Source organism: Lithobates pipiens, unplaced genomic scaffold (genome assembly GCF_037356315.1).
Source record: "Lithobates pipiens isolate NorthernLeopardFrog02 unplaced genomic scaffold, aLitPip1_a1.2 Scaffold_18, whole genome shotgun sequence".
In the NCBI taxonomy this organism is placed as follows: Eukaryota; Metazoa; Chordata; class Amphibia; order Anura; family Ranidae; genus Lithobates; species Lithobates pipiens.
The window spans coordinates 639,438,892-639,463,152 of record NW_027507758.1 but is presented as its reverse complement, the minus strand read 5'-3'; the positions used below and the strand labels follow the sequence as shown (position 1 = coordinate 639,463,152).

The window sequence follows — 24,261 nt, the reverse complement described above, 5'->3', positions numbered from 1 at the left end:
ATCCACCTTAAGACTTTCTCCATACATGGAGTGTGCTGAGTTCTTGGATAACATCTACACAGTGTCTACAGATTGGCTTTATCACCCCAATGATCTCGCTCCAGTTCATGGATGTAATCATTATGTTTGGATGATCTCACCAGTCAGGAGACTTTCCTGTCATCCTAAATGATCTCTTCTGAGGATTCTTCTATCCTTCCAAACAAATGTATGAAATCCTCGATGAGTCCTCCTTCTATGTGATCTAGAAGATCTGGAACCACAATGTCTTTATGGATGAAGTGGATGACCCAGTTTATATATTATTTATTGCTTTACAGTTTTTTTTCACTCCAGGATTAATTATTTTATTTACAGTATATAAACATTCAAGGAAGTGTTCTTACTATGAGAGATCTCCACTACCATTCCTAGGTGAACATTACATCCATGCAATTTATGTTTAACATCTTCATTATGAGTGGATTGATATATCTATATATTTTTATGCTTTTAGATGTATTTTGCATTTTCTTCACCAAAACAATCCGTTTTGGGCGTATAGGTTTTATTAGCTATACATTTGTTGTTAACTTGTGTTCTGTGTCTTTAAGACTTTTCTATATTCAATAAAAATATCTTTGCTAAACAGTTGGTTACATAAGAACTGTATCTATTTTTTTTTTTCTTACCTTTTTTGTGTTATATTTGAACTTCTGTGGTAATTCTGTAAGATATTTTAAAGAAGAGGTTACTATATGTTTCTCGAGGCTGCAGTTCCTCTGATCTCCACCAGGTGGTGATCTCACTTATATCCAGACAGGAAGTTTCTATGGAATACAGACAGGAAGTGATGTCAGTAACAGACTGGAAGTGATTTCAGATACAAACAGGAAGTAATTTGGAATAAAGACAAGACGTCCCATGTGGCAGGGAAGAGAAGACATTACTGAAAGTAACAGCAGAGGAGGTAATAAGATCGTATTTTCTATTTACACACACCCGGTTCACCTCCGCCGATCACTTCCAGCAGTGCCCAGCGAGGATCTTTGTTCTCGGTGACCCCAAACATGGCACATTGCAGACACTGAGATTCCCAAGTGATGACAAAGGCTGAGATGAGGGGCATGAATGGGGGGGAGGGGGGTCTGTACTGGGGTGCCAGTCAGAGGGGGTTATGGGGAGGGGTGGCAGAGAGATGAGATGAGGAGGATGGATAGGAATGGGTGGGATAGATGAAGGGGCAATAATATGGGCAGCCCTGGAAGGGGCACCTAGGTGTTGGGGGAGAGATAAGGGGCATCAGCCTGGGCAGAAACTCCAGAGAGCAGCTGGCAGAGGTAGGAGAGTAGTTGGAGATGTGCAGAGAGCTGATCCTGCCCCTCCCCCACACATCTCAAGGGCCCCACACACACCGAGGACCCCCACACCTCATACAGGCACTCACCAGCCCCCGGGTGCTGCAGCTGGCATCAGTGACGGGTCCCTCAGAGTCTTCTCAGTATGGAGAACTTGGAGCTTGTGTCTGGGGGAGGAGGAGAAGGGAGAGGAGTCTGCTGATGTTGGAGGGCGCTATACTTGTTCTGGGAGCAGATCAAAGATAGCAAGGGGGCTCTACATGGAGGGGGTTCTGCAAAGGCCGAATGTGCTGCACACTCTGTTCTCAGCAATCCTAATTGGTGATCACCAGGGGAATCTCCCCTGATCCTGGGAACCTTTACTCCAGCAACAAGACCCTTTTCTGCTGTCTTGGTCGGAAGGTGTGGCCTTTGCGACCGTAATAGTTCTGCAACTGGTTCTGAATAAACAAGAGTTGCTGAGGGGTCTCTGAGGAGGTAGTGGGACTAAAGGATTCTGCAAGCCTCTGAGAGTTTACTTCATCTGAAGGGCTCTGGGACCCCGGAGGAGGAAGTGTAGATGAAGGACTTTGGGGGCCTCCTAGGAAGTAATAGGACTGAACAACTCTGAGAGGTTAGTGGGGCTGAAGGGCTGTGGGGGCTCTGAAGGGGGTAGTCAGGCTGCAAGGCTCTGAGGTAAGAGGGGGCTTCAGGGCTCATAGGGGCTCTTGGTCTCTGATGGTCCTCCCACCCCACCTGCACTTACTTTTCTGACCATCTTAAAAAACTAATACTAGCAAATGAAGGGTGCCTTCACCTCATCATATCACTGGTCAAGAAAAATGTTCCACAAAATAGACCAAGACTAAGAGAACAAATCCCTTCAATCTGTTGTCCTCCTCCTACCCACACTGAGTTGCGATTAAAAAGTACAGAACAGACTCCTCCCCCACAGTTCTGTACTCTACCAGCAGCATCCTCCTGCTATCCAATCCAATCCCTTCTCTTACTGCAGAGAGTGACATCACTCCTGTCAGTCAGCAGATTGCCGGAGATTGGAGCCTTGGGGCCGGATTTCTGTCAATTATCCTGATTAACCAGGAACTCCGGCCAAAAGTCAGCAAGTTCCCCTTCATGGACATCATGATGACCCGACATTGACCTCAGAGCAAATCAAGTCTAAGGAAGGGTTGTATTTATCATTCCTTATCTGCAGATCTAAAACTAATCAAAACCAGTTCAGAAACAAAACAAACCCAACAGAGAAAAGGGAATTTCTGATCCAGGAGGACAAGAGGGTCCCAGGAGCCAAAAAACTGACGCTAAACAGTCCAGACTAAATGTGTTCCCGGGGGGGAGTAGTTCTTAAATGTCCAGCAACCCTCCTATTACCCCCCTCACATCCACATCCTATTATTGTGTGACCAACACCATCCAAATAATTCTTACTTTCATTTCCCAAAGTTATCCGTCTACAAGGAGACCTGTATAGATCAAATGACGGCACCAATGAGGATGGAGGAGGATCGGAGTCACATGACTGAGAAGATACTAAACCTCACCCTGGAGATCATCTACCTGCTGACCGGAGAGGTGAGGAGGATTCTGGGAGGTCACATGACATCACTCTTATCTCTATTAAGAAAACACAGACCTGACTGGAGAGGTGAGGAGGATTCTGGGATTCTAACATGATATTCCTATTGGTTCCTCAATACAGAGATTTCCTCTTGTGAAGTCAGGTGATCACATGACCATCACAGTGCCTCCATGTGACTCCCTAAAACCTGAGAGACACAACATGGAGAAGATTCTAGAAGTCACCAAGAAGATGATGGAGCTGCTGACAGGAGAGGTGAGGAGGATTCTGGGAATTGTGGGACATTATTCAGTAACAGACAAGGGATGTGTCTGGATGGTGACTGTATCATTGTGTGTGTCAGGTTCCTATAAGGTGTCAGGATGTCACTGTCTATTTCTCCATGGAGGAGTGGGAGTATTTAGAAGGACACAAGGATCTCTACAAGGACGTCATGATGGACAATCAGCAGAATTTGAGTTTTGTGAAGAATGTAAGGAAGGAATTTCCCCGGAATGAGATGATATTGAACCTCATCCTGGAGATCCTCAGCCTGCTGACTGGAGAGGTGAGTGTAATGAAAGGGTTAAATCTGACTCCGCTGTACACTGGGATGTATTCAGAGTCACTTTAAGTCCTCTGATGTTCTTCTAATCCAATATTTTTCAATGTTTTTGCCTTCAAGGAACCCTTGGCAAAAACATTGAGATCTTGGGAAACCCCTAAAATAATTTCAGATCAACAACTCATGGAAAATCAGTGTGACCAGCGAGCTGTTGGTATAAAGATAATACTTTTTAGAAACAGCATTAAATAATAGAATAAATATTAACACTTATAGTGCCTTGAAAAAGTATTTATACCCCTTGAAATTTTCCATATTTTGTCTTGTTACAACAAAAAACGTAAATGTATTTTATTGGGATTTTATGTGATAGACCAACACAGTGGCACACTGTGTTAATTTTGGCAGCAAATTTTGATTTTTTTTTGGTCCCATTTTAGTCTTCTGCTAATGTTTAAATTTTAGTCGTATTTAGTCGACTCAATCTCCAGTACATTTTAGTCGACTAAAAGAAAATCAAATGTGTATAGTTAAATAATACATTATTTAACCACTTCAATACAGGGCACTTTCACCCCCTTCCTTCCCAGCCCAATTTTCAGCTTTCATCGCTCTCGCGCTTTCAGTGACAATTGCGCGGTCATGCTACACTGTACCCAAATGAAATTTTTTATCATTTTTTTTGCACAAATAGAGCTTTATTTTGGTGGTATTTATTCACGACTCCGTTTTTTTTTTTTTTTTTTGCGATATAAGCGCAAAAAAAGCGGAAATTTGGAAAAAAAACAATATTTTCTTTTTTCTATTTTAAAAGAAATCCAATAAAATCAAATTTTGGCATAAATTTAAGCCAAAATGTATTCTGCTACATGTTTTTGGTAAAAAAAATTCAGTTAAGTGTATAATAATTGGTTTGTGTGATCATGGACATATGTACGCAAATGATCATGTACATATGTGTGCAGGTGATCACGTACATATGTGTGCAGATAATCATTGGGGCATGTGATTTTAGTGGGACATATGTGGGGGACATGTGTTTTTTATTATTAGGGACACGTGTTTTTATTATTTGGGGACATGTATGTTTTGGGGACATGTGTGTTTTGGGGACATACCGTATATACTCGAGTATAGGCCGACCCGAATATAAGCCGAGGCCCCCAATTTACCCCCAAAAAAACTGGCAAACTTATTGACTCGTGTATAAGCCGAGGGTGAGACATGCCTGTCCATCCCTGTGTGTGTGTCCGTCCATCCCTGTGTGTCCGTCCATCCCTGTGTGTCCGTCCATCCATCCCTGTGTGTGTGTGTGTCCATCCATCCATCCATCCCTGTGTGTGTGTGTGTCCATCCATCCATCCATCCCTGTGTGTGTGTGTCTCCATCCATCCATCCATCCATCCCTGTGTGTGTGTGTCTCCATCCATCCATCCATCCGTGTGTGTGTGTGTGTATCCATCCGTGTGTGTGTGTGTGTGTGTGTGTGTGTGTGTGTGTGTGTCCAGCCTACCTGTGTCCCGAGCCTTTGTCCCGAGCCTCCGTCCCGTGCCTTGCCTCCTTGCCTCCGTGCCTTGCCGCCGTGCCTTGCCTCCGTCCCGTCCCGTCCCGTCCCGTGCCGTGCCTTGCCTTGCCTCCGTCCCGTGCCCTCTTCGTCGGCGCCTCGGCGGCCATTGTAAAATTCAAAAGCTGCGCCGCCGCCTTCGCCTGTGATAGGCGGAACACTGAATTTCCCAGCAGCCTGTGTTCCGCCTATCACGTACATCGTATCATCCTCGTCCGTAGTACGAGGATGATACGATGTCCGTGATAGGCGGAACACAGGCTGCTGGGAAATTCAGTGTTCCGCCTATCACAGGCGAAGGCGGAGCCGGAGGCGCGGCTTTTGAATTATAGAATGGCCGCTGTCTGTCTGCTCGACACGCTGATCGAGCGGGCAGACAGCGATGACTCGAGTATAAGCCGAGGGGGGCACTTTCAGCCTCAAAAAAGAGGCTGAAAATCTCGGCTTATACTCGAGTATATACGGTATGTGGGGACTGTGTTTACACTGTGTGGTGTGTTGTGTGTTTACACTAGACTGGTGATCAGTGAGTAAAAAGCTGTAAAAAAACAGCTCATACTCACTGATCATCAGCCGGCTGCAGCAATCTGCTCTCCTCTCCTCAGCGACGACTTCTGTGTGAGGAGAGGAGAGCCGATTGCCTAGCAACCGGCTGTTTGTTTACATCACATGACGGCCGTGATTGGACACGGCCGTCATGTGATCAGGAGGGCCAATCACAGAGCCCTCCTGCTGATCTGAGATGCACCGTGTCCGGGTGACACGAGCACATCGGGAGCGCGCCGCTGAGCGGGCATGCGCGCGCGATCCCGCTCCTTCTGAAGTAGACGGCTCCCACCCAGCCGTATATGTGCAATGGCCGGATGGGAAGTGGTTAAGCAATTTAAATTTAGTTATACAATCCTGTAGTAAAAAAAAAAACACCTAATATGTAATTATTTATGGTTTGAACAAACTAGACACAGATTTAGCCGTTCTGTAGCGTCTTTACTCTGTAAAACCAAGTTTTTTACAAAAATATTGCTTTTTTGAGTCACACGGCTTCATGCCTTGCTTTAATGCATGCTACTTTTCTGTTGTTCAGAACAAGTACCCCAAAGTCCACCCCACCCAGGCACCCACACACTACACAGTCAATTAAATCACTATATGGATAAAGGCTTACATGAGTGGGACACACCAAAGAGGAAGATCCTAAGCGTCATAACTGACAATAGGAGTAATATGGTGGCAGGATTTAAACAAAATGCAGCAGCAGCAGCAGAAGAACCACCCAGCTTTATGGAGGAAGACTCCCCCATGACAGAAAGTGACTGAGAGTTGAGAATGATCTGCAGTGAGCCATTTTTATTATTCTTTTACATGATGCCACTACAGTCAATTATCAAATGGCTATGAAATGAATGATCTTGGGGCTGTCTACTCTACTGGTGTATCTTTATTTTTCCACTTTATTTGTATCTCGTGTAAAAATATTCCCATAAGGTGTTGGCCCAGACACCATTTGTGGTGTCTGGTATATATAATTTCTTCTTTTTTTTTTTTTGAGAAACTTCAATTCTGGGAAAGCAGTAGCTGAGAGATATTCTGAAATCGCTCCCATTAAGATTCAGTGACTTAGTGCACAACATGACAAACAAACCAGTTATTACTTCATGATAACAAAAGATATGCATTACCTTTGTGGATCCAGAGTCTAGTCTCGGGAGGGGCACTGCCAGAAAATACTCTTTTTGTGGGCAATTTATTGGGAAATGGCTGGTGTTGGCGCTTCAATCATCCTGGCACATGGTTGTTATGGTGTCAAGATGATTAAAGCGCATTATTACTATTATTACGTTGTAATATAAAATTAAATGGTTCAACTCACCATAATGCAGAATCAGTGGGAGGCCAGAGTGTGTCACTTGCCACCGTCACCTGCCACCAGATGTGGATTCTCACTTGCCACACGTTGCAGATTGTCACTTGCCTGCCACCAGATGCAGATTGTCACTTGCCATGTCACCAGCCACAAGTTACGGATTGTCACTTGTCACGTCACATGCCTGTGAAGGTGGTGTTTTGCTTGCCTCCTGCTTTGTCCCACCCAGAGTCAGGCAACAGAGAGATGATGTAATTTCTCTGCTGCCCACGCTGCCTGCACAGTGAGGGTGGAAGTTACTGCGGGGATGCAGGGCGGACGCGGGGAGGTGAGAGATGATGTCACACACCAAGCCCCTCAGCTGACCACTTGCTCTCTCAGTCATCACCGAGCCGCCCGCATGTTCACACACCGAGCCACCCTGCAGCCTGGCCCGCCCATTCTCTCTCCTGCCCACCCAGCCCGCCTGTTCTCCTACCCTCCCACCCGCTCATACACCAAGCTGCCCGGCCCACTCGTGGAGCTGCCCGCTCTCTCACCCGCAGCTAATTTCTTGGGGGGGGGGCAATTGCCCCCCCCCCCCCCCCCCGATTGCATTTTGACTGCAAGAAAGTATGTTAAAAAAATCATTGCAATTTACATAGATAAGACTTTTCTCAACAAAAGTTAAGTGTACTGTGCTTACCTTTTGTACGAATTTTGGGATGAGTTGTCCAGAATGGAGGCCTGTAATGCTGCTGAGTGCTCTGGATGGTGGTCTGAGGAGGCCTGTAATGCTGAACAGTGCTGGATAGTGGTATGAGGGATGGTCTGTAATCCGCTGCCAGTGATCAGAGGAGGCATGCAATGCAAAGTTGCACAGTTTGCTCTGGGCGAATGGTGGTCTGAGGGGAGGCCTCAGGCCTGCTGTACTGTATCACAATTACTATACAGTCAATCATACAGTGTACACTCACAGTCTGTGCTGGATGCCTGGCGCGGTGTCAGGAGGAGTCGGGAAGCCTGAGCCTGACTGGCCTGTAAAGCATTGCACAGTGCCGCTCTCACACTCTGGCTCTATAGGCATGGTGATTGCTGAGAGCAGATTGCGGAAGAAGGTGGAACTCCATAAAAAGGAGGGGCATTTGTATTGAAAGTTATTTCACGGGAGTAAATGCCCCTCCTTGCCATTTTTGTCCCGTCTTTCATTTCTAGACAAAAAAGGAATCTGATTTTCGTCATAGTCTTCCTCAATGGATGAAAATGTGCTAAACTTTGCATTTGGTTTTAGTCACTGTGTAAAAATGCCGCTGACAAAAATCTTTGACGAAAACATTTTTGTTGATTAAATTAACACTGGTGGCACATAATTGTGAACTCGAAGGAAAATAAGTGGTTTTCAAACTTTTTACAAATAAATATGTGAAAAGTATGGGGTACATTTTGTATTCAGCCCCTTTTTACTCTGATACCCCCTAACTAAAATCTAGTGGAACCAATTGCCTTCAGAAGTCACCTAATTAGTAAATAGAGTCCACCTGTCTGTCTTTTAATATCAGTATAAATGCAGCTGTTCTGTGGAGCCTTCAGAGGTCTGTTAGAGAACTTTGGTGAACAAACAGCATCATGAAGGCCAAGGAACACACTAGGCGGGTCAGGGAAAAAGTTGTGGAGAAGTATAAAGCAGGATTAGGTTAAAAAAAAATCTCCCAAGCTTTGAACATCTCGCGGAGCTCTGTTTAAGCCATCATCTGAAAATGGAAAGAGTATGGCACAACTGCAAACCTATCAAGACATGGCCGTCCACCTAAACTGACCGGCCGGGCAAGGAGAGCATTCATTAGAGAAGAGCCAAGAAGTCCATGGTAACTCTGGAGGAGCTGCAGAGATCCACAGCTCAGGGGGGAGAATCTGTTCACAGGACAACTATTAGTCGTGCTCTTCACAAATCTGACCTTTATGGAAGAGTAGCAAGAAGAAAGACATTGGTGAAAGAAAGTCATAAGTCCCATTTACAGCTTGTGAGAAGGGACACAGCTAACATGTGGAAGAAGGTGCTCTGGTCAGATGAGACCAAAATTGAACTTTTTGGCCTAAAACCAAAACGCTATGTGTGGCGGAGAACTAACACTGCACGGCACCCTGAACATATTAATACCACTGTGAAACATGGTGGTGGCAGCATCATGTTGTGGGGATACTTTTCTTCAGCAGGGACAGGGAAGCTGGTCAGCGTTGATAGGAAGATGGATGAAACCAAATACAGGACAATCTAAAGCCCCATACACACTATCAGATTTTCTGCTGATTTTTGTCTTCAGATTTACCAAAACTATATAATATGAGGTCAAACCTTAGGAGTTTCAATTTGTATGCAATCAGGCAGGCCCTTGAACTACATGGTTTTGGTAAATCTGAAGACAAAAATCAGGAGAAAATCTGATAGTGTGTATGGGGCTTTAGAAGAAAACTTGTCTGCAAATGGCTTGAGACTGGGGTGGAGGTTCACCTTCCAGCAGGACAACGACCCTAAACATACAGCCAGAGCTACAATGGAATGGTTTAGATCAAAGCGTATTCATGTGTTAGAATGTCCCAGTCACAGTCCAGACCTAAATCCAATTGAGAATCTGTGGCAAGACTTGAAAATTGCTATTCAGACGCTCTCCATCCAATCTGACAGAGCTTTGACCTATTTTGCAAAGAAGAATGGGAAAAAAATGTCCCTCTCCTAGATTGACTCAGGGGGGCGCCATACAAATGCCCCCCCCCCCCCACACTTTTCACATATTTTTTATAATTTCTCATTTTCCTTCCACTTCACAATTATGTGCCACTTTATGTTGTTTTATCACATAAAATCCCAATAAAATACATTTACATTTTTGGTTGTAACATGACAAAATGTGGAAAATGCCAAGGGGTGTGAATACTTTTTCAAGGAACTGTACTTCCTTCATATGAAACCTTGGCTGGCTTTTTTCTGAATAGAAGATAAATTCTGGGCGAACTTAGGCTATGCACACACAAATTTCATCTTCAACTGAATTTAGACAAGGGTGTCACCAGGGGAGAGCACAGGGAAGTCATGTCTCCAGGTCAGGGCACAGGGAGGTCACAGAGGAGTCACTTCACCAGGTCAGGGCACAGGGAGCTCACCATGTCAAGTCACAGAGGAGTCGCTTCACCAGGACAGTGCACAACGGAGTCTCATCACCAGGTCAGGGCACAGGGAGGTCACCATGTTCACCAAGGCATGGTACAGGGGTGTCACCAGGGCAGGGCACAGGGGAGTCTCCAGGGCAGAGCACAGGGTTGTCAACAGGACAGGGCACACAGGAGTCATCAGGTCAGGGGACAAAGGTATCACTTGGTCAGGGCACAGGGGGTGTGTGGTACTGTTTTTCTTCCACACGCAGAGCTGCACAGGGAAGCTGCTGGTACATGTCTGTTATGGTGTGCTGATCCCAGACAGCTCTCCTCTTCTCTCATCCATCCCAGGTGATGTCACACACAAGTACCTGGGATGGACAGCAGCGGCGGGGGGGCGAGGTCGGTGGGGATCAGTGGAGTACAGTTAGGATTAGTGGGAGTAGAGATATGCTGCACACATGTCACCTATTGTGCTCATCTCACTACAGCATTTCACGCCTGCTGGAAACAATAGCCACTGATGAGAGCGAGAGACAAGATGCTTCTCATATGCTGGACATCCTCCTCTAGTCCCGCTCCGCCCTTTGCAGTGATGTCACAATAGCCAGAACTACAGAGGAGGCATCGGGTATCAATGCCCCTTGTCAGTACTCACTGTGGGTGTCCATTGGACAGATCTAGACCTTTGTAAATTCCCCTTGGGTTTGGTCTTTTAAAGGCACTAATTACGTAAAACTAAAAGTAGAAAAGCAATATACTGTACATTTTTATTAAATAGACATGAATAAAACCATTAACAAAGAATGTACATGGCCTGTTAGCTAAAATTTACACCAACAAAAGGAGCGATGATGAGTTGTGACAATACTCCACCCGACGTATTTCAGAATATAAACATCTCTTTCCTCAGGGGTATAGGAGATTAATCATCAATATATAATATAAATTAGGGGTGCACCGATACTATCTGTATTGGTGCTGATACCGAGCATTTGCACAAGTACTTGTACTCATGTAAATACTCCAATGGTTGACCCGATACCTGGACAATCGGGGACCATCGTCACCGATCTCCCTGTATAGCTTTTGAAAAAAATGACATTGAAAAAATATATCTTTAAGAGGTATGGGCGGAAGTGACACTTTGATGTCACTTTCGCCCTCCTATGGTATAGAGACGAGTGGGTGGGGGCCATCTTAGCCTCACTCGTCTCCATACCCAGCCATCGATAGGACCCGATCGCCTCCGCCGCTACTGACAGCTCCGTTAAGCAGCGGAGGAGGCGCGGGAGAGCAGCGGGAGGGGGTGTGGCATCTCTCCCGCCGGCGATAGCGGGGATCTCGCAGTGAACCTGCCGCGGAGATCACTGTTATTGCACACACGACCGGCGCCTGAAGAGATGGATAACTCGGTTGTGGCAGCAGCTGCTGCCGTTACCGAGATATCCCTCTTCAAAAAATGGCCGTACATCGTCGTGCGCAGGTCGTTAAGTGGTTAATAAAAAAAAAAATGGAAAAAAATAAACCAATCATTTTTACAGGAGCAGTGATTTTTATGATGCTTAAAGTGCAACACTGAAAATGAATTATTCCTTTAAATATCGTGCCTGGGGGCCCCCTTAAGCCCCGTACACACGAGCGGACTTTTCAACATCCAAAGTCCGTCAGACCGAGTCCGTCAGACTATCCGATCGTGTGTGGGCTGCAACGGACTTTAGCTTCGCAAAAGTCTGACGGACTTTAGAAATGAAGCATGCTTCAAATTTTCCCGACGGAACTCCGCCGGACCCGGTCCCCTTTGAAAAATCCGCTCGTGTGTATGCTACTCCGACGGACTAAAACCGACGCTAGGGCAGCTATTGGCTACTGGCTATGAACTTCCTTATTCGAATCCAGTCGTACGTCATCACGTTCGACTCCGTCGGAGTTTGGTGTGATGGTGTGTGTCCAAGTCCGTTCGGTCGAAAAGTCCGCCAGAACTCCGCCAGAACTCCGTCGGAACTCCGGCGGAACTCCTTTGGAGGTCTGTCGGACATAAGTCCTCTCGTGTGTACGGGGCTTAAGTGTGCCTGTAAAGTGGCGCATTTGTAGCATATACAGAACATGCTACAGCAAAACTGACATTTCTAAAGAAAAAAATCCCATTTAAAATGACTCGCGGTTACAATTGCTGGAAATCGGCTGCTTAAAAAAAAGAAAAAAATTGGTGTGGGGCCCCCCCAAAATCCATACCAGACCCTTATCCAAGCATGCAGCCTGGCAGGTCAGGATATGGGGGGAGCAGCGAGCACCCCCTCCTGAACCATACCATGCCACATGCCCTCAACTTGGGGGTGGGTGCTCTGGGGCAGGGGGGGGGGCTCTGCGACCCCCCCCACCCCACCCCAATGCACCTTGTCCCATGTTGATAGGAACAAGGGCCTCTTTCTGACAACCCTGGGCTGTGGTTGTCGGGGTCTGAGGGGCAGGGGGCTTATCAGAATCTGAAAGCAACCCCCAGATACCGCCCCCTCCCATGTGAATGGGTATCGGTACATTGTACCCCTACCCATTCACCAAAAAAGGGTCAAAAAGTAAAAACAACAAGAGACAGTTTTTGACAAATCCTTTATTAAAAAAGTGTAATCCACTGTCAATCACACCACCCTCTGGCAGCCCGACTGTCACCAGGTGGCACTGCCCTTGCCTATATAAGAGCTGTCAAAGGCAAGAGAGAGCATATTGCAGGTAGCTTCCAATAGCATTTAAATTTTTTCCTATTTTTCTGGTCCGTCGAGAGCCCCCTTGTTAGAGGAACCTTCCAGATTCCGATAAGCCCAGAGACCCCAACAACCACAGCCCAGGGATGTCGGGAAAAGGCTCTTGTTCTCATTAGCATTGGGACAAGGTGCTTTGGGTTGGGGGGCCTGCTCCAAAGCACTCATCCCTCCATGTTGAGGGCATGGGGCCTGGTATGGTTCAGGAGGGGGGGTGCTTGCTCATCCCCCCCTCCCATCCTGTCCTGCCAGGCTACATGCTCGCATAAGGGTCTGGTATGGATTTTGGGGGGGGGGGGGGGGGGTTAAACTGTATTGCCGGGAGCTAGCAATACATTACAGTTGTGAACGAGTTTAAATTACATTTTTTCCTTTCTGACATGTCATTATTGCTGCAGCATGTTCTAGACATCACACAGATGTGCCACTGGCATACAGGCACACTAAGAAGATCCCCCTTGCATATAAGCCTTTAAAATTAGGACTTTTGATTTTTCATGTTCGTGTCCCATAGACTTTTTAATAGAGTTTGTATGTTCACTAGAACTTTTTGCCTGTTCAAAATGTTCTGGTGTGAACCGAACCGGGGAGTGTTCGGCCCATCCCCACAGCTGGCTGTGCTGCTTCCTGCTTCACAGCTGCCTGCCCACTGTGCATGTGCAAGCCGCACTGCCCCCCCCCCCCCCATAACAAAAGAACATCCCAAATGTGGCAGAGGAGGAGGGGAGGACTTAAAGCAGAACTTCCTTTTTTAGGTGAATTTGAAATAGATCAGTCAGTAAACTGTTAAATAGAAAGAGTTGATCAGTGACATATAGATTTACAGTGTAGGGAGGGGAGAGAAGAGTTGTATAGAATAGAGGTAGGGGAGAGTGGGAAGACCAGCTACATATAGTGGGAGCGGAGTGGGAAGACTATCTACATATAGTGGGAGAGGAGTGGTAAGACCAGCTACATATAGTGGGAGGGGAGTGGGAAGCCCAGATACATATAGTGGGAGAGGAGTGGGAAGCCCAGCTACATATAGTGGGAGAGGAGTGGGAAGCCCAGCTACATATAGTGGGAGAGGAGTGGGAAGCCCAGCTACATATAGTGGGAGAGGAGTGGGAAGCCCAGCTACATATAGTGGGAGAGGAGTGGGAAGCCCAGCTACATATAGTGGGAGAGGAGTGAGAAGCCCAGCTACATATAGTGGGAGCGGAGTGGGAAGCCCAGCTACATATAGTGGGAAGCCCAGCTACATATAGTGGGAGAGGAGTGGGAAGCCCAGCTACATATAGTGGGAGAGGAGTGGGAAGCCCAGCTACATATAGTGGGAGAGGAGTGGGAAGCCCAGCTACATATAGTGGGAGAGGAGTGGGAAGCCCAGCTACATATAGTGGGAGAGGAGTGGGAAGCCCAGCTACATATAGTGGGAGAGGAATGGGAAGCCCAGCTACATATAGTGGGAGAGGAGTGGGAAGCCCAGCTACATATAGTGGGAGAGGAGTGGGAAGCCCAGCTACATATAGTGGGAGAGGAGTGGGAAGCCCAGCTACATATAGTGGGAGAGGAATGGGAAGCCCAGCTACATATAGTGGGAGAGGAGTGAGAAGCCCAGCTACATATAGTGGGAGAGGAGTAGGAAGTCCAGCTACTTATAGTGGGATGGCCAGCTACTTATAGTGGGAGAGGAGTGGGATGGCCAGCTACATATAGTGGGAGAGGAGTGGGATAGCAGCTACATATAGTGGGAGAGGAGTGGGATAGCAGCCACATATAGTGGGAGAGGAGTGGGCTAGCCAGCTACATATAGTGGGAGAGGAGTGGGCTAGCCCAGCTACATATAGTGGGAGAGGAGTGGAAAGCCCAGCTACATATAGTGGGAGAGGAGTGGAAAGCCCAGCTACATATAGTGGGAGAGGAGTGGAAAGCCCAGCTACATATAGTGGGAGAGGAGTGGAAAGCCCAGCTACATATAGTGGGAGAGGAGTGGAAAGCCCAGCTACATATAGTGGGAGAGGAGTGGAAAGCCCAGCTACATATAGTGGGAGAGGAGTGGAAAGCCCAGCTACATATAGTGGGAGAGGAGTGGAAAGCCCAGCTACATATAGTGGGAGAGGAGTGGAAAGCCCAGCTACATATAGTGGGAGAGGAGTGGAAAGCCCAGCTACATATAGTGGGAGAGGAGTGGGAAGCCCAGCTACATATAGTGGGAGAGGAGTGGGAAGCCCAGCTACATATAGTGGGAGAGGAGTGGGAAGCCCAGCTACATATAGTGGGAGAGGAGTGGGAAGCCCAGCTACATATAGTGGGAAGCCCAGCTACATATAGTGGGAGAGGAGTGGGAAGCCCAGCTACATATAGTGGGAGAGGAGTGGGAAGCCCAGCTACATATAGTGGGAGAGGAGTGGGAAGCCCAGCTACATATAGTGGGAGAGGAATGGGAAGCCCAGCTACATATAGTGGGAGAGGAGTGAGAAGCCCAGCTACATATAGTGGGAGAGGAGTAGGAAGTCCAGCTACTTATAGTGGGATGGCCAGCTACTTATAGTGGGAGAGGAGTGGGATGGCCAGCTACATATAGTGGGAGAGGAGTGGGATAGCAGCTACATATAGTGGGAGAGGAGTGGGATAGCAGCCACATATAGTGGGAGAGGAGTGGGCTAGCCAGCTACATATAGTGGGAGAGGAGTGGGCTAGCCCAGCTACATATAGTGGGAGAGGAGTGGAAAGCCCAGCTACATATAGTGGGAGAGGAGTGGAAAGCCCAGCTACATATAGTGGGAGAGGAGTGGAAAGCCCAGCTACATATAGTGGGAGAGGAGTGGAAAGCCCAGCTACATATAGTGGGAGAGGAGTGGAAAGCCCAGCTACATATAGTGGGAGAGGAGTGGAAAGCCCAGCTACATATAGTGGGAGAGGAGTGGAAAGCCCAGCTACATATAGTGGGAGAGGAGTGGAAAGCCCAGCTACATATAGTGGGAGAGGAGTGGAAAGCCCAGCTACATATAGTGGGAGAGGAGTGGGAAGCCCAGCTACATATAGTGGGAGAGGAGTGGGAAGCCCAGCTACATATAGTGGGAGAGGAGTGGGAAGCCCAGCTACATATAGTGGGAGAGGAGTGGGAAGCCCAGCTACATATAGTGGGAAGCCCAGCTACATATAGTGGGAGAGGAGTGGGAAGCCCAGCTACATATAGTGGGAGAGGAGTGGGAAGCCCAGCTACATATAGTGGGAGAGGAGTGGGAAGCCCAGCTACATATAGTGGGAGAGGAGTGGGAAGCCCAGCTACATATAGTGGGAGCGGAGTGGGAAGCCCAGCTACATATAGTGGGAGCGGAGTTGGAAGACCAGCTACATATAGTGGGAGCGGAGTGGGAAGACCAGCTACATATAGTGGGAGAGGAGTGTGAAGACCAGCTCCATATAGTGGGAGAGGAGTGGGATGACCAACTACATTTAGTACACTAAGCTTTGCTAGGAGAAGATAAAGGCAGAATGGAATACAGCTGGCCCGGAGAGCAATGATAAGACAACAGGGAAGATATATAGGCTGGACAGACAAGTGACAGGGTAGATGGGACAGAAGGAGAAGTACAGGAGGGAAGGACTGTAGGGAGACACCAGGACACAATTAGAGATATCAGGGAGAAGGATAGCAGATTGATTGCAGGGAAGGGGGATGGGGGGCATATCTGAGAAGCAGAGTGAGTATGGCAAGAATCTGGAGGGAGGAAGTGAAGATGAACAAAGTTATAATCAGAAGGGAACATGAACAAGTGACACTGAGAGCAGAGAGGGAGTGCAGCTAACATTCAGAGCACTGAGCCACTCTGTGGTAGAATGACAGGAAGCAGCTGCAGATGGACATGTAAGCTTTCTGGGCCCCCCTCTGGAACACACAGGGCCAGGGCTACGTACAGCAGGAACAGTGATACCCCCTTATCAGCGGCCTTGCACACAAGTACTATGAATACATAAAGTGTATGTACTCTATGATATTTGGTTATAGCACAAGATGGCAGCATTGAGTATTATGGGAGAGTGATATTTATCTTTGTATAACACAGAACTGTACAGTAATAATGAAGAAATCTACTGAAAATGACACAAGAAGGAGATCTCGTAATATGTCTACAAGATCCTTGAGAATCCAGAATCCCATCACCATCCCCCCACCTCCATCCCTGATCCCTACAAGACACAACACACAGAAGATTCTAGAAGTCACCAAGAAGATGATGGAGCTGCTGACAGGAGAGGTGAGGAGGATTCTGGGAATTCTGGGACATTATCCAGTAACAGACAAGGGATGTGTCTGGATGGTGACTGTATCATTGTGTGTGTCAGGTTCCTATAAGGTGTCAGGATGTCACTGTCTATTTCTCCATGGAGGAGTGGGAGTATTTAGAAGGACACAAGGATCTCTACAAGGACGTCATGATGGACAATCAGCCGCCCCTCACATCACCGGGTAAGAGGAGAATTTATTGTAAAGGAGAGAGCAGTACGGAGGGTCCACCTAGATCCCCCATCATCTGATAAACACATAGAAACAATGTATTCAGTCTCAGGAGATGGGAGGCAGCGGTATGGGATCTCTGCAACTTGTCTCATGGGAACATTTAAGCTTCCAGTGATTGCTGAATACCAATATTATGAGTCCTGACCCTTACACTGTATACTCTATGCTGTGCATTACATCATTCTGATACTATATAGGCCTATCTGCTGTATCTTATACAATATACTTCTGCTCCCTCCCCTCTATCCACTGCTATATATAAACATAATATGTATTCTCTTTTGTTACACCCATTTTGTACCAGCTGGACATTTTATGTCTAATGATCTGATTGGAGCACAGACTTTTACATGTTAATAGTGTGATAACATCCTCAAACTTTGGAACCTTAAATAGAAAGTGATAATGAGGGAGGAGTCAATAACCCAATGATGGTGGTCTTCAGGATCAGTCCAGTCTTCATCTTGGTTGTTCTCCCCCCATCCTCACTCTCTGACCTCTGGTGGGGCTCAGCCCCGCTGTTATAAATTACTAAATAAGAAATTGCAGAACTTCTTGTGTTGAGTAGATGAGTGATAGAGGGGGAGGGGGACACTCGTCCTATAATCCTCTCATCACTGTCACTCCTATAAAAGACAGTTCTCGTTGTTTCCTCACTCTCTGACTAAGGTCCATGAATGAAGAAATGATCTGGTAGGAGATCAGAGGACCCATTTACTAGTTACCTTGAGGGGGGAATTGTAAGATCCTCAGAGACAAAGCTGCCTGATGTGGGCGGAGTCCTGGTTTAGGGGAACCAATCAGCTCATGTCTAGTAATAATCTTTGTATTTCTATTTTAGTAGATGGACGGGAGATGAGGAAAACCTCAGAGGATTGTCTCACTTTGTCTCCAGACTGTAAAGTAGAAGATGAGGACATCACACAGTATAGTCCAGGAGAAAACCCGACTACCTCAAATGTCCATCCGGCACCACACAGTGTAGATGGACCATCGTATTCCTCTTATCCTGAGGAACCTCAGACTGTGAGAGACGGTGCCGTCCTTCCAACAGAGAAGAGGTTTTCCTGTACTGAGTGCGGGAAGGGTTACCATTTTAAATCCCAACTTAATTTGCATAATAGATCTCACACAGGGGAGAAGCCGTATTCTTGTCCTGAGTGCGGGAAGTGTTTTATTTCTAAATCAAAACTTAATGACCATAAAATATCTCATACGGGAGTAAAACCATATTCCTGTCCTGAGTGTGGAAAATGTTTTTCACGGACCTCACATCTTTACACACATCAAAGATTGCACACGGGGGAGAAGCCGTATTCCTGTCCTGAGTGCGGGAAATGTTTTATACAAAAATCAGAACTTTTCAAACATCAGAGGTCTCACACGGGGGAGAAGCCGTATTCCTGTTCTGAGTGTGGGAAATGTTTTTCACGGACCTCGCATCTATACGAACATCGGAGATCTCACACTGGAGAGAAGCCGTATTCCTGTTCTGAGTGCGATAAATGTTTTTCAGTTCAATCCAATCTTGAAAAACATAAGATGTTGCACACGGGGGAGAAGCCATATTCCTGCTCTGAGTGTGGGAGATGTTTTTCACAGAAGTTCAATTTCTACAAACATCAGAGATTTCACACAGGGGAGAAACCATATTCCTGTCCTGGTTGTGGAAAATGTTTTTCAATGAAGTCCGCTCTTTCCATGCATCAAAGATCTCACACGGGGGAGAAGCCGTATGCCTGTCCTGAGTGTGGGAAATGTTTTTCAGTGAAGACCAATCTTTACAGACATCAGAGGTCTCATACGGGGGAGAAGCCGTATTCCTGTCCCATTTGCAGGAAATGTTTTTCAATGAAGCCCAATCTTTCCAGGCATCAGAGATCTCACACGGGGGAGAAGCCATATACCTGTCCTGAGTGTGGGAAATGTTTTACACGAAAGTCCACTCTTTACAAACATCAGCAATTGCACACAGGGGAGAAGCCGTATTCCTGTCCTGAGTGAGGGAATTGTTCCTCACTGAAGTTCTGTCTTCCTGTACATCAGGGACCCCACACAACCCTTGAGGTGTATTAGTGCCTTGAGTGTGGGAAATGTCTTGTATATGAATGTTGCTGGACATCACAGCTCTCATGTGGGGAAGAAGCACACCCTGATATACACCTCAGATATACTCCATGGCTGATCTCCATCATGGAAGAAACAGTTGATAAGGAGATCAGAGATCACCAAAGACATGGATGAAGTGTTGTACCGTGTTGGCCATCGATAGCAGGAGAAAAATAAAAATGGAGTCATTACCTTTCATTGGCTGAGAACATTTTGTATTGTGAGCTTTTACAAACACTTAGAGGTCTATTTAAAAAAAAATAGTTGAACGAATGTTAAAAGTTTTGGTCATATTTTTTTCATATGATCATTGGCTCAATCTAGTTGCCATAATGGTGATTTGCACTAAATGTACTCATGGAGATTTTACATTACACTGAACACAGCAGAGTGATCCTATCTTGCTCACATTAACCCTTATATTGCTAGAGCTTTTTTTTTTTTTTTTTTGCACACATGGTAAAATGTATATTTTTGTCCCGAAGTTTAGTTTAGAACCCGAAAACATATATTTTCTGAAAGCAGAGTCCCTGGAGAATAAAAGGGTGGTAGTTCACGTCACATGATATAAGCTTAGTGGTTTATCAAGTGTAAATTTCAGTAAGAAATACATCAAGTGTCATTTTTAGAGGACAATTGCAATATTTTACCCAGTTTTTGGTAAAATAAAAAAGATGAGGTTGTGCCGAGTAAACATATACCCAACATGCCCAGCCCTAAAATTGTGTGTGTTGATGAAATGATGGCAAACTTTGCTACTCAATAATGGCCCATAGGTGATGCTTTAAAAGCCTTTCCAGGTCCTCTGTGTAGAGGTAACCCAGAATAATGGATGTGGAATGATTGCTCTCACTCTGGCATGCATGGTGTTATGTAATATGTGTAGTGCAATGATTGTTTTTTTTTCTTATATAGGAACGGGCAAAATGTTGCTTATGTTTGTAATTAAGAAGGAACTCAAAGTTTTGGGGGGGGAGGGGGGGTTTTAAGTGCTCGGGTGTAACTTTAATTTTCTCACATAACTTTATTGCTATCACTAAAGGGACCGATAAACTCCAAGATGATAGAATTTTGTTGTGATAGGTTCTCTTTCATGAGACATCAGGTCATTATTGGTCTATCAGACCCCTCATGTCTCTCCTGCCCTCCACTAAAGATAATGGAGAGCAGGTCAGGTTCTTACCCCCTCAATCTCCTCACATATCACAAACTCACTGAGCGACATGTCAGTGTGGATGTCACACCATTTCCTCAAACTTAATCTTTCTAAAACTGAGCTGAGTAATATTTCCTCCTCCCCGATCCCCTCCCCACAACTTTACCATCAAGATCAAAGGCACAACCATTGGTCCTGTCACACATGCCAGGGTGCTGGGTATAGTCCTAGACTCTGACCTCACCTTCAGCTCCCACATCCAATCACCAGCTACATCTTGCCACCTTAACCTCAACATTTCCAGAATTCACCCCTTCCTGACTAATAACACTACAACACAGCTTATTCACTCCTTGGTTATTTTCCGCCTTGACTACTGCAACTCCCTCCTCACTGGCTGACCTTTACATAGGCTATCCCCCCTTCAGTCTATTATGAATGCTGCTGGTAGACTAATACACCTCACTAACCGATCCTTGACTGCTGCCCCTCTCTGTCAATTCCTTCACTAGCTTCTACCCCACCAAATAAAAGTCAAAATACTAACTGTGACAGACCTAGCCGGGATAGGGGCTTTTGGAGAGGACTGGGAGCAAGCCTCTTACATACTAACTATGGGCCCTGGCATTTAAGGGAGCACTACTCTTTGGAAGGTGTATGCCTGGGGGATCCGTGGAGTGATCTTCTTACTTTGGATTTAAGTTCATTTCTCCCCAAGACACACAGACTAAGGGACTCTAAGACCAGGGTCACTGTTGAGGGCCTAGATGCCACATTTCCAGAAATGACTGCTCCACACTATGGGACTCATAGCAGATGTTGATGTCATCAGCAAGCCCCCTGTCTAGGGTTGCCTCCTATAATGTGTTTATTGCAAGAAGGTCTAGTGTGCCTCTTAAGGGTCCTTCACCCATTGTTATTTGTTCTAATTAACTCACCTTTTGTCTGTCTGCTAAGCAAACCAATGTGGATTGTGTTATTCTTGTAATAATGTGTATTGTCCAGTACACTGTATTCAGTATTGTAGAAGTCGGCAAGTCTGACCTGGAATGAAGCACCTGAGTCATACAGGTGGCTAATTAACATACATGTTTTTAGTATATGTCTGTTGTTCTAATTATATACCTATGTGCAGTTTGTATTGTTAGGGTAATATGATCAGGAGGGGGATGTCCTCCTATGGTGTATATATTCTGTGATAGTTTGTTCAAATAAATGTGTTCCAGCTTTGCAGCCAAACGAGTCCTGCCTAGTTCTTGGTTGCAATATGTGGCTATAATATCTGATATCTATCTTCAGACTGGAGGAAGCGTTATATGATGGAAGCATTCAAGCGCAGTGGGAATCAATTCCGTTACACTAACCAGAACATGCAAAGCCATCCACAGTATGACCCCCAGCTACATCACCAACCTCATCCACAGTTATTACCCAAATCCTCCTCTCCGCTCCTCCCAATGCCTCCTGCTCTCTAGCTCCCTTGTTACCTCCTCCAAAACTCACATCCAGGACTTAAAAGTGCTGAGAAAACGGTTGGTGCTATATAAATGTGTTATATAGTGTAATAATAATTCCCAGCATCACCGACCACAGTGGTCAGGAATGATAACAATGAACCCGAAAGTGACCTAATACATATCACTTCCGGGGTCTTTCTAGCTACAGGGATCAGCGAGCGGATATTCTCTGGACCCTCTCTCTCTTGTACCCAGTGGCACCCACCATGCCAGGCCCATAGGTGAGATAGTGGAGCCCAACAAACATAGTGGGTGTATATGGAAACCATCCAGCATCAGTTTGGAAGGCTCACCTGTGAGGATGTCTGAGAGCGCAATTAGTCTTCACCAGAATGTTCCAGAAGGGTACTGCTGTTCTCTGACTGTGACAAATGATTCCACCATTGTAGGTAGGTTTGGGAAGGCTCCCTGAACATCGTAATTTGGCATTTGCCAACTTCCAGCACTGGCCATGCCTGTAAAATTTCTAATCTTCGTGTTTGACGATGCTCTGATACCGGACTAGTAATCTCATACATTTCCATAACCAGGAATAGGGATGAGCTTCGTGTTCGAGTCGAACATATGTTCGACTCGAACATCGGCTGTTCGCCCGTTCGGCGAATTCCGAACGTTATGGGCCTTTTGCGCCAAATTGCAGTGCATTGCTGGCTCATGATTGGCCAAGCATGCACTGTGACCCCGCATGCTTGGCCAATCACAGCGCCAGCAGCGAGGAGAGCCATGATTGGCCACAGGCTCAGGCTGTGTAGTACCCGCCCCACACTATATAAGCCCGCCAGCGCGGCGGCCTTGTGTAGTGTGTTGGCGTCTGTAGGAGTTAGTGGGTGTTCTTTGTACCTTCAACACAGTATACACCAATCGTTATCGGCCGATTTTGCGTTCTTGCTCTTCTGTAGAGGTTGTTGTCTGTGTGCCCTGACCGCAGTATACGCCGCTATATCCACCTATATAGCTAGCTATATTTCTCTTTGTTAATAGAGCTTGCAGTCAGTTGTAGGAGATTGTGCGTGCTGTCTGCGTGCTCTGAACCCAGTATACACCGCTATATCCACCTATATAGCTAGCGATCTTGCTCTTTTTAAATAGAGCTTGCAGTCAGTTGTAGGAGATTGTGCGTGCTTTCTGCGTGCTCTGAACCCAGTATACACTGCTATATCCACCTATATAGCTAGCGATCTTGCTCTTTTTAAATAGAGCTTGCAGTCAGTTGTAGGAGATTGTGCGTGCTGTCTGCGTGCTCTGAACCCAGTATACACCGCTATATCCACGTTATATATGTAGTCAAGTGGTCCCTGTGGAAGTCCATGTGTGGACATTTCTACCTATGATAAATGACAGGCTAAATCCACCTTGAGAGCTTCTCCACACCTGCAGTGTGCTGAGTTCTTGGATAACATCTACACAGTGTCTACAGATTGGCTTTATAACCCCAATGATCTCGCTCCAGTTCATGGATATAATCATTATGTTTGGATGATCTCACCAGTCAGGAGGCTTTCCTGTCATCCTACATGATCCCTTCTGAGGATTCTTCTATCCTTCCAAACAAATGTATGAAATCCTTGATGAGTCCTCCTTCTATGTGATCTAGAAGATCTGGAATCACAATGTCTTTATGGATGAAGTGGATGGCCCAGTTTATATATTATTTATTGCTTTACAGTTTTTTTTCACTCCAGGATTAATTATTTTATTTACAGTATATAAATATTCAAGGAAGTGTTCTTACTGTGAGAGATCTCTATCACCATTCCTAGGTGAACATTACATCCATGCAATTTATGTTTAAAATCTTCATTATGAGTGGATTCATATATATTTTTATGCTTTTGGATGTATTTTTTGCATTTTCTTCACCAAAACAATCTGTTTTGGGGGGTATCTGTTTTATTAGCTATACATTTGTTGTTAACTTGTGTTCTGTGTCTTTAAGATTTTTCTATATGTAATAAAAATATCTTTGCTAAACAGTTGGTTACATAAGAACTGTATCTATTTTTTTTCTTACTTTTTTGTGTTATATTTGAACTTCTGTGGTTATTCTGTAAGATATTTTAAAGAAGTGGTTACTATGATACATTTCTCGGGGGCTGCAGTTCCTCTGATCTCCACCAGGTGATGATCTCACTTACATCCAGACAGGAAGTTTCTATACGATTGCAGACAGGAAGTGATGTCAGTAACAGACAGGAA

General features: G+C 45.8%; 2 protein-coding genes across 5 annotated transcripts in view; both read left to right on the top strand.

The window, feature by feature from the left end:
- The window catches only part of LOC143989807 (uncharacterized), a 117,891-nt gene extending 100,571 nt beyond the window's left edge, over window positions 1–17,320 (top strand). Inside the window, exons 1-6 of one of the 4 annotated variants that reach the window (XM_077490080.1) lie at window positions 880–949; window positions 2,781–2,909; window positions 3,055–3,171; window positions 3,260–3,463; window positions 16,829–17,020; window positions 17,109–17,318. In XM_077490080.1, the coding sequence (XP_077346206.1) occupies window positions 2,814–2,909; window positions 3,055–3,171; window positions 3,260–3,463; window positions 16,829–17,020; window positions 17,109–17,300 (801 nt within the window). In that variant the 5' untranslated portion in view covers window positions 880–949; window positions 2,781–2,813 and the 3' untranslated portion in view covers window positions 17,301–17,318. Of the gene's footprint in view, window positions 1–879; window positions 950–2,667; window positions 2,910–3,036; window positions 3,172–3,259; window positions 3,464–16,828; window positions 17,021–17,108 lie in introns of those variants that run through there. The other 3 variants (XM_077490078.1, XM_077490079.1, XM_077490077.1) reach the window with 3 other exon arrangements.
- Window positions 17,321–17,870: 550 nt separating this feature from the next.
- Window positions 17,871–19,590, top strand: LOC143989736 (uncharacterized). The gene has a single exon (XM_077490009.1). The coding sequence runs from the start codon at window positions 18,052–18,054 to the stop codon at window positions 19,285–19,287; it is 1,236 nt and encodes a 411-aa protein (XP_077346135.1). The 5' UTR covers window positions 17,871–18,051; the 3' UTR covers window positions 19,288–19,590.
- Window positions 19,591–24,261: the final 4,671 nt, after the last annotated feature.